The following is an 18,023-nucleotide window of genomic DNA, read 5'->3' as shown; positions in this document are numbered from 1 at the left end:
GGCTTCTGTAATATTTCTCTGGCCTTATATTTTGTGAATCCACACTAGTAAGTCTAGTTCACCTTTAACCTGCAGTGGCCGGCCTTCGGTCAAAGATGAAAGAGAGATACAAGGCTCTCATCAAACAATGGTGGGCAATAAACCCACACAATTCAAAAGCTATCAGTGGTCACATAAGTAAACTAAACACAAAGATTAAGTAAATCTCCCTGTTTTACAATAACAAACAATAAACAGAAGACTATTTGAGATTTGAATTTTTCAGACAATGTGAATAAACAGTTCTCAAGATTTTGTTACTATTAACATTATCTTGTGTCTAAACATCAAGTAAGGCTAAAACAGAATGCGCCTTATCTATCTGTGAATATATAACCAAACCAGACCAGACCAGTGCTGGTTTGAATGCATTCCGTATATTTCAATATGAACTCAAAATATCCATTTTTATATTCACACTACAACAGCCCAGAAACAATTTCTGTTAACAGCCCATCATGTCATTCCTGACGTACCTGACCTGACACCTAATAACAATTAGATAACATCTAGACCAGGGGTCCTCAAACTGCGGCCCGCGGAGGATTTTTATCCGGCCCGCCGGGCTGTGGGCCGAGGAGAGCAGTGTCAGCGCCCGCTCCCCCCCCCCGCTTGCTCAGGGCCCCGGCAGCCGGATACTTACCTCTTCCCGTGCCTCTGCAGATCCGCTGTCTTCCTCTGTGCGCTCCCTGTGACGTCTCAGGTCAGAGAGGTCAGAGGGTGCGGTGACGTCTTTCCACCGCGCCCTCCCCTGAGCCGTCACAGGCAGCGCAGACGCTGGAGTCCGGACCCGAGCAGCGGCAGCAGGTGAGAAGTGAGGTGAGTATTTTTTTTTTTTTTTATGTATGGAGGCATGGGGCATAATATTAGGGGTGACATCCTGCATGGGGCATTGTATGGGGGAGAGACATGCTGCATGGGGCATTGTATGGGGGAGAGACATGCTGCATGGGGCATTATAAAGAGAGGGGGGTGATATCCCGCATGGTGCATTATAACGACAGGGGAGTGATATCCTGCATGGGGCATTATATGGGGGGGACGGGACATCCTGAATGGGGCATTATAACGACAGGGGAGTGATATCCTGCATGGGGCATTATATGGGGGGGTGACATCCTGAATGGGGCATTATATGGGGTGGTGGCATCCAGCATGGGGCATTATATGGGGGGGTAACATCCTGAATGGGGCATTATAAAGACAGGGGAGTGATATCCTGCATGGGGCATTATATGGGGGGGTGACATCCTGCATGGGGCATTATATGGGGGGTGACATCCTGCATGGGGCATTATATGGGGGGTGACATCCTGCATGGGGCATTATAAAGACAGGGGAGTGATATCTTGCATGGGGCATTATATGGTGGGAGAAAGGGACATCCTGCATGGGGCATTATATGGGGGGTGACAGCCTGCATGGGGCATTATAAGGGGGGAACAGCCTGCATAGGGCATTATAAGGGGGGAACAGCCTGCCTATTGAGGACCTATGCTGCCTATTGGAGACATTTACCTGCCCATTGAGGACCTATGCTGCCTATTGGGGACATTTGCCTGCCTATTTGGGACCTATGCTGCCTATTGGGGACATTTACCTGCCTATTGGGGACATTTACCTGCCTATTGGGGATATTTACCTGCCTATTGAGGACCTATGCTGCCTATTGGGTACATTTACCTGCCTATTGGGGATATTTACCTGCCTATTGGGGACCTATGCTGCATATTGGGGACATTTACCTGCCTATTGAGGACCTATGCTGCCTATTGGGGACATTTACCTGCCTATTGGGGATATTTACCTGCCTATTGGGGACCTATGCTGCCTATTGGGTACATTTACCTGCCTATTGGGGACCTATGCTGCCTATTGGGGATATTTACCTGCCTATTGAGGACCTATGCTGCCTATTGGGGATATTTACCTGCCTATTGGGGATATTTACCTGCCTATTGGGGACCTATGCTGCCTATTGGGTACATTTACCTGCCTATTGGGGACCTATGCTGCCTATTGGGTACAGTTACCTACCTATTGAAATACCGGTTGATTTAACTTTACTTGTTCTTCATTTTAAATATTGTATTTGTTCCCGTGTTGTCTTTTTACTTCAAAATAAGATATGTGCAGTGTGCGTAGGAATTTGTTCATAGTTTTTAAAAAAAAATTATATTCCGGCCCTCCAATGGTCTGAGGGACAGTGAACTGGCCCCCTCTTTAAAAAGTTTGAGGACCCCTGATCTAGACTATATATTCCTTGTTCAGACATCCTGATTCCCATAGTGGCGCTCCACACTATGGCACTAAAATTAAAGTTTTCATGCAACCTGTTCAAATTAGTTCATGTCAGTTAAAATCCCATTGATATATTTATTTTTTGTCTCACAATTCTGTATTTATTTTTTTCATCTATTCTTCTCTTTACATTTTTATGGACATAAATATATATTTCTGAGAGACCTGAGTAGTTGATACTTTTTAATGGCTAACTGAAAAGATGGTAACAGGTTGCAAGCTTTTGAGACTCCTCAGGTCTCTTCATCAGGCTAGTATAACATAAAATCTGAAGAGTCACATATTAAACACAAAAAGACACAGAAAAAATGCAGTAGATGAGACAAGTGACATAAACTGGTCTCATCTATTGCATTTTTCTGTGTCTTTTGTATAAATATGTGACTCTTCCGATTTTGTGGTATACTACGCCTGATGAAGAGACCTGAGGAGTCTCAAAAACTTGCAATTTGTTACCATCTTTTCAGATAGCCATTAAAAGGTATCAACCACTGAGGACTCTCAAATCTAAATACATTTTAGATATTATAGATATAAAGTTTAAAATTGCGCCAGCGATAGTGGAATAGATTGGGGAGACAGGCTAATTAGTTAAAATTCCTTTATTGGGTTACAATTTGTTATAAAAATGTGTAAAATTGGAATAGAGTAGGATAAAAGGTAGTCCGTAAAAAGTACACTGGGTCCGGGTGTGTACGGTAAATATTCAATAGATAAAATAAAGTAAATAGAGTGCATAAAATTCAATACATGAGTATCAATCAATAGGCCAGCAGGTAGTTCAATTGGACTGGGTCAGTGCTGGCATATGGTTCCGGTTTTCCTTGATGGAGGTATTGGTGCGGAGACCTGGTCAGACGTGGTGATTGTTCCTCAGCGTGGAGGGGTTTGTTGCTCCTTTTGGATTAAGCTAGCGAGGAGGAGGAGGGAAAGAAAATTTTAGTATAGAGTTGTGTATGCAGTTGGGTGATCAGGAATGTGATCACGTACCTTCTGCTGGATGTGATTTGCCCACTTTTATCGTTGATCCTGTCTGTGGGATCTGTAGGGCCTGTAGACTTCACAGTGTATTAGTCATATTCAATCGCTGGATCAGATTCGAACATGGTCAATGTCCTGAGGAGGAAGAAGCGGGATAAGTAGGATCCTGCCTGGGGACCCTGTTTAAGTGGGGTCTGACCTAGGTGGGGTACCCGTCCTTTTGGACGTGCTTTAGTGTGTAAGTTCACTGACCTGTGATGGGTCCAGTGGGTGGGTGTCCTTACTGGAAGTCACCTGGGTTTGAGCGTGGTGGGTGCAGCAGGAGGCTCTGGCTGAGCTGTCCGTGGCGGCTGCGATGGAGGTTAGCGTCCTGAGGGGCTGAGCAAAAGTGAGCAATGAGGGTGGTCCCAGAGTGATGCAAAGCAAACACAGAGGGGTGTCTGTAGTGCAAGGAGTACTTACACCGAGTGGTTGTGCCTTTTGTAAGCCAAGGGGCTTAGTGGTGGTCCAGAGAGGTGGTAGTAGAATATTATGGAGAAGCGCTCGGTGTCATACAGTCAGGTACGGCAGAAGATGCACTGGGTTTCCCAGGGTCACATGTAGTAGGAGGCTCTGGCTGCCCTATAGGGGAACAATGGTAGGCAGTCAGGAGGTTGCCACAGGGTGATGTAGGCTTATGTGGAGTGGTTAATATAGTGCAGGAAGTACCTTATATGAGCTGCAAGGCGTATTGGTGGTCCAGAGGAGTGTCAGAGTTCAGTGCAGGGACACTGGGTCTCATACGGTTAGGAAAGCCACCTGGTCTCGTGCGGTCAGATGCAGCAGGAGGCTCTGGCTGCACTATGGGGAGCAGTGGTAGGTAGTCAGAGAGTAGTTTTACATAGGAATAGATTGTATATGCTAGGGGTCTAAGCCCATTGGTACTCACGGTCCTGGTGGTCCTGGGGTTTGGTCGTGACGTCCGGTAGCCGGAGCGGGTGCTGTGTCCCGGCCGGTGACTGCCGCAACCCGCGTAGTTCCGGTGTGAGGAGGTGGAGAGGAGGAGATCAGGACGCGCGCTTCCTGCAGAGAAGCGCGCGAGATGCTGGGCGTGTGACGCGGCGTCACGTGGTGCACGGAGTACACGAGGTACGGAAGCCTGGGTGTGCTTCCTGGTCTGAGTTAGGGACAGTCCGTCCAACGCGTTTCAACAGCAGCGGCTGTCTTCATCAGGGGTAGCCCTACCCAGTAGTATGGTGCCCTTATATACCTTGTGATGGTATAGTATACACGATCCACCATAAAATGTTTGGAGAGTGGGTGGGTGTTTATGGAAAAACACAGTGGATCCACTAAAGGGATCAAAGTAGTTGGCATACAGGTAGTCCATAAGAATTGGAGACTGGGTGACCATATTAAGAATATGTCTAGAAAAGAAAGTGAATGGATTTTCAAATTAAATACACTAAAACCAAAGGGACTGAACACTGAATTGGAGCTATTCGCCTTTAATGATTGACAGGTGGATCATGTATACTATACCATCACAAGGTATATAAGGGCACCATACTACTGGGTAGGGCTATCCCTGATGAAGACAGCCGCTGCTGTTGAAACGCGTTGGACGGACTGTCCCTAACTCAGACCAGGAAGCACACCCAGGCTTCCGTACCTCGTGCACTCCGTGCACCACGTGACGCCGCGTCACACGCCCAGCATCTCGCGCGCTTCTCTGCTGGAAGCGCGCGTCCTGATCTCCTCCTCTCCACCTCCTCACACCGGAACTACACGGGTTGCGGCAGTCACCGGCTGGGACACCGCACCCGCTCCGGCTACCGGACGTCACGACCAAACCCCAGGACCACCAGGACCGTGAGTACCAATGGGCTTAGACCCCTAGCATATACAGTCTATTCCTATGTAAAACTACTCTCTGACTACCTACCACTGCTCCCCATAGTGCAGCCAGAGCCTCCTGCTGCATCTGACCGCACGAGACCAGGTGGCTTTCCTAACCGTATGAGACCCAGTGTCCCTGCACTGAACTCTGACACTCCTCTGGACCACCAATACGCCTTGCAGCTCATATAAGGTACTTCCTGCACTATATTAACCACTCCACATAAGCCTACATCACCCTGTGGCAACCTCCTGACTGCCTACTATTGTTCCCCTATAGGCCAGCCAGAGCCTCCTGCTACATGTGACCCTGGGAAACCCAGTGCATCTTCTGCCGTACCTGACTGTATGACACCGAGCGCTTCTCCATAATATTCTACTACCACCTCTCTGGACCACCACTAAGCCCCTTGGCTTACAAAAGGCACAACCACTTGGTGTAAGTACTCCTTGCACTACAGACACCCCTCTGTGTTTGCTTTGCATCACTCTGGGACCACCCTCATTGCTCACTTTTGCTCAGCCCCTCAGAACGCTAACCTCCATCGCAGCCGCCACGGACAGCTCAGCCAGAGCCTCCTGCTGCACCCACCACGCTCAAACCCAGGTGACTTCCAGTAAGGACACCCACCCACTGGACCCATCACAGGTCAGTGAACTTACACACTAAAGCACGTCCAAAAGGATGGGTACCCCACCTAGGTCAGACCCCACTTAAACAGGGTCCCCAGGCAGGATCCTACTTATCCCGCTTCTTCCTCCTCAGGACATTGACCATGTTCGAATCTGATCCAGCGATTGAATATGACTAATACACTGTGAAGTCTACAGGCCCTACAGATCCCACAGACAGGATCAACGATAAAAGTGGGCAAATCACATCCAGCAGAAGGTCCGTGATCACATTCCTGATCACCCAACTGCATACACAACTCTATACTAAAATTTTCTTTCCCTCCTCCTCCTCGCTAGCTTAATCCAAAAGGAGCAACAAACCCCTCCACGCTGAGGAACAATCACCACGTCTGACCAGGTCTCCGCACCAATACCTCCATCAAGGAAAACCGGAACCATATGCCAGCACTGACCCAGTCCAATTGAACTACCTGCTGGCCTATTGATTGATACTCATGTATTGAATTTTATGCACTCTATTTACTTTATTTTATCTATTGAATATTTACCGTACACACCCGGACCCAGTGTACTTTTTACGGACTACCTTTTATCCTACTCTATTCCAATTTTACACATTTTTATAACAAATTGTAACCCAATAAAGGAATTTTAACTAATTAGCCTGTCTCCCCAATCTATTCCACTATCGCTGGCGCAATTTTAAACTTTATATCTATAATATATACATCCATACGGACAGGTATCGGTTCCCTGTCTACAAATTTGCAGCCACCATAGTGAGCGGCCAAATAGCGCCTTCTTCCTCCCATTCTGCACATTTTAGATATTATATGAACATTTTTATCCTGTTTTTAAAGTTTTTTGTGATATATGTAATTTTCTATGTGACATCACTCCAACGCACCAGAGCTAAACTTTGACATGACATGTGCTCCTTGCTTTAGCGGCTTTTTTCAAAAGCAAGCATATATAATGGTCAGTCCAACCCAGTACACCAATAAGGTTATGTCCTGAGGAAGAAGTTTTGATAAGTTCGAAACGCATTGACTTTGCAACAAGTGCTGTGGAGTCGGTAAGCCAAACCTTTGACTCCGACTCCTCAATTTCCATGACACCGACTCCACGACTCCGACTCCACAGCACAACCTCACTACTGAGCATGTACATAAAGTGCAGCACAGATTCATCTCAGCTAAAAGTCTAGATCCTTAGATCAGGAATAGAACAGACATTTATAGGACATTTCATAACTTTCCCAAATTCTTATGAAAAAATATTTCTCACAAACTGCATTGAACTACTGTACCCAATTTATTATATATATACCGACTCCAACTCCAACTCCACCAAAATGGGCACCGACTCCGACTCCATGACTCTGACTCCACAACCCTGTTTGCAACCTACTAGTAAACAATCCTTTTATGAATTCATCGCCCTCAAGCTTCTCCGTTTGAGTATACTAGCAGCGCAGCAAAACCACAATTTACCCGGACAGAAAAATTGTATGTCGTGTAAAAAAATAATAATAAGTAGATATATAGAACTTAAATAAAGCAAATAAAAATCAAATATTTAATGATCGGAGGTCTTATGTTATTATGAAATGACAGTGAGTGAGAATAAGACTTTATAGTGATATAAAAAAAATATATGTGCAATATGTGATCATGTGACTGTGTGATAATGGGACTGTGGATGTGATTCTTGAGCAGAGAAAAATGCGAAAAAGAATAATATGTAGGGATGGAAAAATAAAATAAGATTAAAAATGTCACACAATACTGAAACAATATGCAGGTGAAGAATAACACCTGGTGTAAGGGATTAATTTGTGCCTAGACAGATGAGGAGCAAATGTGCAGAACAAGTAAAAACAAGACAAGTAGCCAGATAAAAGTCAGTGTTTACGTGACCCAAGTGGTTGACAGTTGAGTGCACACCGCCACTGAAAGTGTGGATGAGTGACAATGCGTCAATGGGATAGGTCATCAACATCTATGTACTAAAAAATCTCTTTAAGCTTTGTACATGCCGCTATGGATGAGTACATAGAAAATACAAGATCCTAAATCAAGTTCTCCCATATCCCACAGATCGGTGATAACTTTCAAACTTGAAAATACCCCTTTTAATGGTCTGGATCAATCTGTGTAAAGAGGCCATTATTGTGCTTTGAGCGTCGGTATTTACTGTAATTCCCATGTCACGGCGGAGGCTAAGTGAGGGCCTCACCAAAACCGTGACTATAATTTTATTGTGTGTTATACAGGGTCATGACTGGATGTAGTGATCATGTGAAGCTGGTAACAGCTCCAGAGATTTCTTACATGGGATCTTTATGATGTTACATCGTCATCTTCTCCCCATTCAGGTCCCTACAATATCGGATCCTCTCAGTGGAGATCTTCTATATAAGAGAATTTTCCTGAGTGACCCATCAAGGATGGATAGGGACAGGGACAAGATGGCGGAGAGGATATTACACCTCACCCTAGAGATCCTCTTCCGGCTTACTGGAGAGGTGAGAGATTCTGATGACGTCACATTACATCATTCTTATCTATGGGAATAACAGATGGACAGAACTGGAGAGGTGAGGACTCTGGAAATGTCTGTAGTGAGATTTATTAATGTGTCTCTCCATAACCAGGATTACACAGTAGTGAAGAAGACCTCTAGTGAGCGCTGTCAGGACCCTGTGTCTGAGGGATGGGGAAGACCCCTGAGCCCAATCACGGGGCCTCCACCTCACCCCCTGATACATGAGGACATCAATGACCAGAAGATCCTAGAACTCACCTACAAGATGATTGAGCTGCTGACTGGAGAGGTGACACTGCTGGGAATGCTGGGACATTATACAGTAACACTATGAAGGGATCGGGGTGATGACAGTATCATTGTATGTGTCAGGTTCCTATAAGGTGTCAGGATGTCACCATCTATTTCTCCATGGAGGAGTGGGAGTATTTAGAAGGACACAAAGATCTGTACAAGGACGTCATAATGGAGGTTCCCCAGCCCCTCACATCACCAGGTAATAGACAGGACTAAACACACACGGCCTATAATTACAGGTGCTTCTCACAATATTAGAATATCATCAAAAATTTTATTTATTTCAGTTTTTCAATACATAAAGTGAAACTCATATTATATAGAGTCATTACAAACAGAGTGATCTATTTCAAGTGTTTATTTCTGTTAATGTTGATGATTATGGCTTACAGCCAATGAAAACACAAAAGTCATTATCTCAGTAAATTAGAATAATTAACAAAAACACCTGTAAAGGCTTCCTAAGTGTTTAAAAAGGTCCCTTAGTCTGTTTCAGTAGGCTCCACATTCATGAGAAAGACTGCTCACTTGACACATGTCCAGAAGGCAGTCGTTGACACACTCCACAAGGAGGGTAAGCCACAAAAGGTCATTGCTGAAGAAGCTGGCTGTTCACAGAGTGCTGTATCCAAGCATATTGATGGAAAGTTTAGTGGAAGGAAAAAGTGTGGTAGAAAAAGGTGCACAAGCAACCGGAATAACCCCAGCCTTGAAAGGATTGTTAATAAAAAAAATTGGGGGAGATTCACAAGGAGTGGACTGCTGCTGGAGTCATTGCTTCAAGAGCCACCACACACAGACGTGTCCAGGACATGGGCTACAAGTGTCGCATTCCTTGTGTCCAGCCACTCATGACCAATAGACAACGCCAGAAGCGTCTTACCTGGGCCAAGGAGAAAAAGACCTGGACTGATGCTCAGTGGTCCAAGGTGTTGTTTTCAGATGAAAGTAAATTTTGCATTTCTTTTGGAAATCAAAGTCCCAAAGTCTAGAGGAAGAGTGGAGAGGCCACAATCCAAGCTGCTTGAGATCTAGTGTGAAGTTTCCACAATCAGTGATGGTTTGGGGAGCCATGTCATCTGCTGGTGTAGGTCCACTGTGTTTTATCAAGACCAAAGTCAGCGCAGCCACCTACCAGGAAATTTTACAGCACTTCATGTTTCCCTCTGCCGACAAGCTTTTTGGAGATGGAAATTTCATTCTCCAGCAGGACTTGGCACCTGTCCACACTGCCAAAAGTACCAATACCTGGTTTAAAAATAACAGTATCACTGTGCTTGATTGGCCAGCAAACTCGCCTGACCTTAACCCCATAGAGAATCTATGGTTCTCTATGAGGTATTGTCAAGAGGAAGATGAGAGACACCAGACCCAACATTGCAGATGAGCTGAAGGCTGCTATCAAAGCAACCTGGGCTTCCATAACACATCAGCAGTGCCACAGGCTGATCTCCTCCATGCCACACCGCATTGATGCAGTAATTGATGCAAAAGGAGCCCCGACCAGGTATTGAGCGCATTTACTGAACATACATTTCAGTAGGCCAACATTTTGGATTTTAAAAACATTTTTAAAGCTGGTGTTATAAAGTATTCTAATTTACTGAGATAATGACTTTTGTGTTTTCATTGGCTGTAAGCCATAATCATCAACACTAACAGAAATAAACACTTGAAATAGATCACTCTGTTTGTAATGACTGTATATAATATAGGAGTTTCACTTTTTCTTTTGAAGAACTGAAATAAATTACATGTTTGAGGATATTCTAATTTTGTGAAGCACCTGTATCTGTATGTGAAGAATGAATTCAGTCCTATATGTGTTTCCTACAGATCCATCCAGTAAGAGGACAACACCAGACAGATGTCCCCATCCTCTTCTTCCACAGGACTGTAAACAAGAAAATCATAATGTTCCTCAGGATCATCAGGTAGATGGAGAGAAGGTGTCATGAAAAATCCCCTATAATGTGTGGATGTTGTGGAGGTCTTGTGTTTAGTCTTGTTTTATCCACCAGTATTTTTTACTAAATGGCCAATTTGAGACATCTGCTCTTTCCCAACTGGAGGTTCAGTGTGTGGAAATTAGGCAGCAGCCCTTTCCCATCTGTAACTTATTAGACACATGACCTCAATGTGCAATATGAAATGATCAGTTTTCAGAATGTGAAGATTAAGCAATCTGAATGACTTTGCACAAGGTCATCACTGCGAGATTATGGGGTTTTTACCTACAATGATGTCAAGAGTATACGAAGAATGTTATTAAAAAAGAAAAACTTCCAGTAATATTAGATCTTATGGATATAAGCAACTCCTCAATGAAGACACCAAGAATTGTTCTTAGTACAGGTGGAGCACAGTCATACAAATTGCAAATGAATGCTAATGTATCCGGATGCACTCATTATTCCTTTCACAATTGGGCTATAGCAGCAGATGACCAGTTCCAGTGCCATTGCTTTCCAACAAAACAATAAGAAAAAAAATTCACTGAGCAAAAGAAAGTAACAATTATTTCACAGAGCAGTGGAAAACCTCATCTGCTCGGATGAGATTTCTGTTACACTGTGCTGATGGGAGGGTCAGAATATTGTGCATGCAGCATGAATCCATGGATTGCCTCCAGTATAGGGGTCTTGTAACATGGCATTGGGGCGGTAGGCACAGATGAGGTTCTTGTCTCTGACGCCTTGACAGGTTACATGAAGGTAGGGGTCCGGGCTAGGTGTGTGGACTTGCGCTATGGGAGCGCTATGCCCTTGCAGGCCGCTTGTTACCGATGACTTTTGATTGGACAGGACCAGATTGTTGACAGTTCAATGAGGGAGACCACCAGTCAAAAATAAATTTTTTACTAAACGATAATTTGGTGGAGGTCATATACAGTAGATAGCAGGCACACAACTTTATGAATGGTTCCTTCACAATACTGAGTATTTTACACACACACAGATCCAATTCCTTCATCTTTACTTGCTTGTCCTATATATTTACCGTTCCTCTTTACTTCACCACAACCCAGCTCAGTACTACATTCCAGTTAGCAAGAGTCCTATTCTCAACCTGCGGTTCCGCGTTTTCTTTCCCCTCCAGGGAACTACAGTATATTGCCAGTATGGCCGGTACTTAACTTCTCTGTCACTGATACCTTGGCCTGTTTCAACCTCCGACTCCATCTTCCTTCACCGACCAACCTCTCTCTTGTGGGAACGCAGAGACGACTCCCTTCCTTGCGCCTTCTCTGGCCATAACCATGTGAACATGATCCAGGACTCTGGCCATAACCTGGACGATGACTGATCCTTGCGCCAGTGAGGGCATCCCTCTATGCTCCACTGATGGAATGGTTGTTGTACCCCCAAACTAACTGGCCTCCATGTTTCGTTCCCAGACCTTCTTTAGTTCTCACATACGTACAGAAGTGACCTACCCTCACGCACCACACTGGTCGCATACCATCCACGCGGGCCATCCATCTTGAGGAAGTTCACTCGCGTACCTGGTGTGAGGTCGTTCAACCTCCCAGGCAAGTGACTAGTCCCTACCATATTCTTCTTCATGTCAATATGGTAATCAGTCCTGAATGCATAGATGAACCCATGTTCGCGCTGCAGATCATAGCTATGAGCTTCCCCTCGGGAGTCTAACTCTCCGTAGCTTTTGGCAAGGTGCCCACCAACATATTTCTAGCTCGGGTACAATCCCGCGCTGACTAGCTGCTGGACCCTTGTTCTCCCTTCCTCAATTATTGGGACGCCCGGAGTTGTAGGCCACATCCTTCCTTCAGGCCCCGTCCTATTGCTGGAGCCACCTTGTTCCTGTCCAGATCCCCGGAGTAAGCTCCTGCTTCTCCCGCAGGAGAGCTAGCCGGCTTGGGTCCTCTGCACCACCTTGTGCCCCTTGGGTGAACAACCTTACTCTTCGCTCCCGTTTCTGATTGTATTCGCTTCCACTTACAAATGCCGTGGTCTGTATCGCCGCTCGTCATACTATGTCACAGCTACACCTTTGGTTTCTTCAGTCACACTTTACTGGTCTGGGCTTTTTTTTTCTCTTCGTTTTACTGCATAGGCCACTTCTCACTTTAAGCTGGTACTTCCAGTCCTGATACTCCCTCCGGCAGGTGTAACCTCTGGACAGCTTGACAGTCCTTTGTGCCCTTTTGTCCCCTGTATCCCCATGATGTGCCACTAACCGTCATTACAAAGATTGTGCCCAGCACCACTTTAGACCGCGTAACGGTCGCTATCCTCCATGCAATTCAAGTCTTCCCCGCATCACTTAACTCTTCAGGCTGCAAGACTCGATTCTGCCAACTATGCTAATTGTAACGTGGGGCGGGAAAGTAGATATGGGGGAGGTACTCGTCTCTGATGTCCCGGCAGGTTACATGAAGGTAGGGGTCCTGTCTAGGTGTGTGGACTTGTGCTATGGGGGGACTACGCCCTTGCAGGCCACATGTTTGCATGCATACCGATGACTTTGGTTGGTCAGAACCAGATGGTTGACAGTTCAATGAGGGAGACCATCAGTCAAAAATAAACTTTTTACTAAACAATAATTTGATGGAGATCATATACAGTAGCGGGCACACAACTTTATGACGTTTCCTTCACAATATGGAAAATTTTCTACACACCATTCCAATTCCTTCCTCTTTAGTCCCTTGTCATACAGTGGCGACCAAAAGTTTGCATTTTTTTAAAAAGTTTGATTAATTCTGTCTGGTTGTTGTGATGCCATTTTCCTGGTAATAAATTGAAAGTGCATGAAGTTGTCATCATGTAAGACCTTAATTTTACCAAAATGCTTTTGAATATAGTTATGATCATTTAATTTAAGAAAACTGACTGACAAAAATTTGCATATACTATTTATTGATCACAACATAGAGAGTAACTCATTGTTTACAATGCCATAACGTAGTATTTTTAGCGTAACCTCTTGCTTTAATTACTGCACCACACCGACGGGGCATTGAAGCCACTAAGGTATTCAAGACATCTTGAGGGATCTAGCTCCTTTCCATGGATTTCCATGGCAAATCTGCCAACAACTCATCTTTATTGCTATGGGTACGGGTCCCAACTCATCACCCTAACTCATCCCAAAGGTGCTCTATAGGGTGTAGATCAGGTGATTGGCTTGGCCATTGAAACAGTCGAACATTTTTCTTTGCTAACCAATTTTTGACTAAATTGGATGGATGCAGGGCTGACCCTCTGTAACTTCCCCCTGCCCATCTGCAGGGCTGACCCTGTGTAACTCTCCCTTGCCCAGCTGCAGGGCTGACCCTCTGTAGCTCTCCCCTGCCCAGCTGCAGTGCTGACCCTCTGTAACTCTCCCCTGCCCAGCTGCAGGGCTGACCCTCTGTAACTCTCCCCTGACCAGCTGCAGGGTTGGCCCTCTGTAACTTTCCCCTGTCCAGCTGCAGGGCTGACCCTCTGTAACTCTCCCCTGCCCAGCTGCAGGGCTGACCCTCTGTAACTCTCCCCTGCCCAGCTGCAGGGCTGACCCTCTGTAACTCTCTCCTGCCCTGCTGCAGTGCTGACCCTCTGTCCCCCCAAGCCCAGCTGCAGTGCTGATCCTCTGTAACGCTCTCCTGCCCAGCTGCAGCGCTGATCCTCTGTAACTCTCCTCTGCCCAGCTGCAGGGCTGACCCTCTGTAACTCTCTCCTGCCCAGCTGCAGGGCTGACCCTCTGTAACTCTCCCCTGTCCAGCTGCAGGGCTGACCCTCTGTAACTCTCCCCTGACCAGCTGCAGGGTTGACCCTCTGTAACTCTCCCCTGCCCAGCTGCAGGGCTGACCCTCTGTTACGCTCCCCTGCCCAGATGCAGGGCTGACCCTCTGTAACTCTCCCCACAGCTGCAGGGCTGACCCTCTGTAACTCTCTCCTGCCCAGCTGCAGGGCTTACTCTCTGTAACTCTCTCCTGCCCAGCTGCAGGACTGATCCTCTGTAACTCTCCCGTGCCCAGCTGCAGGGCTGACCCTCTGTAACTCTCCCCTGCCCAGCTGCAGGGCTGACCCTCTGTAACTCTCCCCTGCCCAGCTGCAGGGCTGACCCTCTGTAGCTCTCCCTTGTCCAGCTGCAGGGCTGACCCTCTGTAACTTTCCCCTATCCAGCTGCAGGGCTGACCCTCTGTAACTCTCCCCTGCCCAGCTGCAGGGCTGACTCTCTGTAACTCTCTCCTGTCCAGCTGCAGCGCTGACCCTCTGTTACTCTCCCCTGCCCAGATGCAGGGCTGACCCTCTGTAACTCTCCCCACAGCTGCAGGGCTGACCCTCTGTAACTCTCCCCTGCCCAGCTGCAGGGCTGACCCTCTGTAACTCTCCCCTGCCCAGCTGCAGGGCTGACCCTCTGTAACTCTCCCTTGTCCAGCTGCAGGGCTGACCCTCTGTAACTTTCCCCTGCCCAGCTGCAGGGCTGACCCTCTGTAACTCTCTCCTGTCCAGCGCCTGCCATTACTAGCTCTTGTAGCAGGGTATTCCACAGTCTGACTGCTCTAACTGTAAAGAACCCTTTCTTATTTATCTACGGGAATCACCTTTTTTCCACCCGTGTGAGTTTCCCCTGTCCCATGCATAATATACGGCTGAAGCCAATCGACAATTAAATGATAAAAATACCTATATATCTTTAAGTTCAGATCCCACACGTTGCAATAAGGAACGATTGCGATCATTATTAAGCCAAGGAGTTGAGAGAGGTATTATCACACAATTTTGAAAACAGAATAATAGAATTTCCTAAAATCATATTGGTATTTTATTACCAAAATCCATAAATGTATAGACAATCCACCTGTACGTCATGTAATAGAGGTACTGTAGTTACTGCTATCCCAATACTTGGACTGGATGTTACGCCCATTGGTTGAGAAAACTCCTTGTATATACAGGACGTAGGATTTTTTTTTACAAATTCTGGCCCAGCTTAATTAGCAAGAAGGATTCCATATGGCAACGATCAACATCGAGAGCCTGTACATCCACATCCCACAGGGTGCCGGTATACAGGCTGTAAGACATCGGTTGGAGAATAATAATATCGAGCGTTAACTATTGATGTTTATATGTAAATACTTATACTTTGTTTCGGGACATAATTCCTTTCAATTTGCGCACCCCTGGAATATCCAGGCAACTAGTACCGCAATGGGTACGCCAGTGGTCCCGACATTTGCAATTATATTTTTGTGGCATTTTGAAACTCGACCATATGATCTTGGTATAATAATCACAAAACAATGCGCCAGTGGTGAGTGACACCCTTTTTTATACTCTCGTAATTTTTGAAGATTGTATTGCTGCACAGTTGAGCACCATCACGTCTGGTATTCTCTTATAACCAGCATTGCATACTCTAGTGTTTTATACTCGCAGCATTGCTGGTCTGCAGCTCTTTTGAATTGGATGTAAAGCTGATCATAGACATTAGATGATGTCTGAAACATCTCACAATTTTCTGGTTACAGAGACTGCTGGTTAGAATTAGGAGCTGACAGTCTGGATTTATACAGAAAACCTGCAGCTATTTGATAACTACTGCCATCTTGTCATTTTTGGTTATCTTGTTAAATGATTTTTTCTGTTCTTCTAAATCATTCCACGCAACGTCTCCATCTGTCTTTGACTTTTACAATTTTTGTTTCAGGGTAAAGATATCACTCCTATTGATACTACAGAGACATATGTGAAGGGTGATGAGCAGCGGAAAGAGGAGATTCTTAGAGATAACTGCACAGGTGAGGAGTGACTAAGGTTGGATTTGGAGCAGTGTTATCAGAAGATACCTCGTCTCTCACTCAACAATCAGTAATCCTGAATTATTGGCAATTAAGTGGGCCTTCAAGCAATAGCGCCACTTCTTCAAAAGTGCCAAGCATAAAGTCACTTAACTCTAAGCAAGCCCAGCCAGCACCTGCTACAACAACTAGAGACAAACAACGGCAACCCTGGCACATGCTGCAGACACGTTTTCTCCAGCAGTGCTTAAGGTATGCCAAGTCAGTGGAGAAAAATCACTTTTAGCAGAAGACTTCATTCATGATAAGTTCATTCTCAAAACGTTTAACTCTCCTCTCCATGATCCAAACAATCATGCTCCACCACTCTCATACCATCACTATCCGACAATCCAAAACAACTCTTGGAAACTTTCCACTCACTCCTGAGCCTTCAAGTACAGGACCCTGTCATCAACCTCAGTACTGTCGATCTGACCACTTATTTCCAAGGAAAAAAATCAAACATATCCGTCAAGACATTTTCGCACAATTTTTCTCCGAGCTTCGATCTCTTTCCCTGCCACTCCTCAAGTTCACTTTCCACCTTTGATCTTGTCAGACAATAAGTATTTATTAGGCTCCTCACTTCTTTTTGCCCTAGAATCTGCACCAATGATCCTATCCCCTCACATCTGCTTTAGTCCCTCTCCTGACACTCACTTCCTGCCTAACTAAAATATTTAACCTCTCTCTTTCTTAAGGGATGCCATGTTTCCTCAGTCCAACAAGCCATCATAAGCCCTTTACCTAAAAACATTCTTCCACCAGAACTGCACAGCTATTTACAGTCCCCAATCTCCTGGAATGGTTGGTACATTCTTGTCTAATCCATTATCTGTCATTTACTTTTTTGTTGACCATTTACAAACCTGTTTCAATTCTTTACACTATACTGAAATTGACCTTACTAAAGCCTCTAACCATTTATTAATCCAGTGGTCACTACTCCCTGCTGATTATCTTGGGTCTCTGCAGCATTTGATACTGTGGACTGTGAAGATCTGAGATTGTGGGTTCTAATAATCACCTAGGCAGGTTAACGTTGCAACAATATTTTATTCCTTATATCCATGGTAATACAGCAATTCCAAGTTAATGTCTAAAATACAATTGTCAGTCCACAATCCTCCATATGACAGATAAAACGATGGAAGCACAAGTAGTAACAGTCCTTTAAGAAAGTTTAAATCCTAACGACATATCCCACAACTGTAGCAAGTTTATCCAGCTCAGTCAGTACTGATCTCCATATTCCATCGATCCATCCATGGTCCAGGTCCTCAGATTAGATTCTCTCCCTTCGACAACATTCCACCAACTCCTCACTAAACATGTGGCTTCTTCTCTTTCACTGGGATCAGCCCCCTGAATGGGCAGAACTGCTTTCACCCTCCTCCCAAAACTAAGTGTGCAGTAGGGTAGGTATTTTTCTCAGGTGGCACCCATCACCTGGGTCTGCATGTGATACTCCCTGTGGTGACGGCTCTGCGGGATCTAATGTCAACACACACAATGGGCGTAGTCGCTGTTTGAACAATGGCTTAACGCT

At 45.5% G+C, this 18,023-nt stretch overlaps 1 protein-coding gene across 2 annotated transcripts in view; it reads left to right on the top strand.

Moving 5' to 3' along the window:
* The window catches only part of LOC141272055 (uncharacterized), a 64,381-nt gene that overhangs the window by 19,888 nt on the left and 26,470 nt on the right, over positions 1–18,023 (top strand). For both annotated transcript variants that reach the window (XM_073682352.1, XM_073682350.1), the window contains exons 2-6: positions 8,213–8,362; positions 8,492–8,671; positions 8,755–8,878; positions 10,516–10,613; positions 16,342–16,432. In XM_073682352.1, the coding sequence (XP_073538453.1) occupies positions 8,285–8,362; positions 8,492–8,671; positions 8,755–8,878; positions 10,516–10,613; positions 16,342–16,432 (571 nt within the window). In that variant the 5' untranslated portion in view covers positions 8,213–8,284. The remainder of the gene's footprint in view (positions 1–8,212; positions 8,363–8,491; positions 8,672–8,754; positions 8,879–10,515; positions 10,614–16,341; positions 16,433–18,023) is intronic.

This window comes from Phyllobates terribilis, unplaced genomic scaffold, assembly GCF_046119375.1.
Source record: "Phyllobates terribilis strain yellow unplaced genomic scaffold, ASM4611937v1 Scaffold_5__5_contigs__length_657084704, whole genome shotgun sequence".
NCBI lineage: Eukaryota > Metazoa > Chordata > Amphibia > Anura > Dendrobatidae > Phyllobates > Phyllobates terribilis.
Note: the sequence above shows the minus strand (reverse complement) of the source record. Positions and strands in the feature narration are given on the sequence as shown.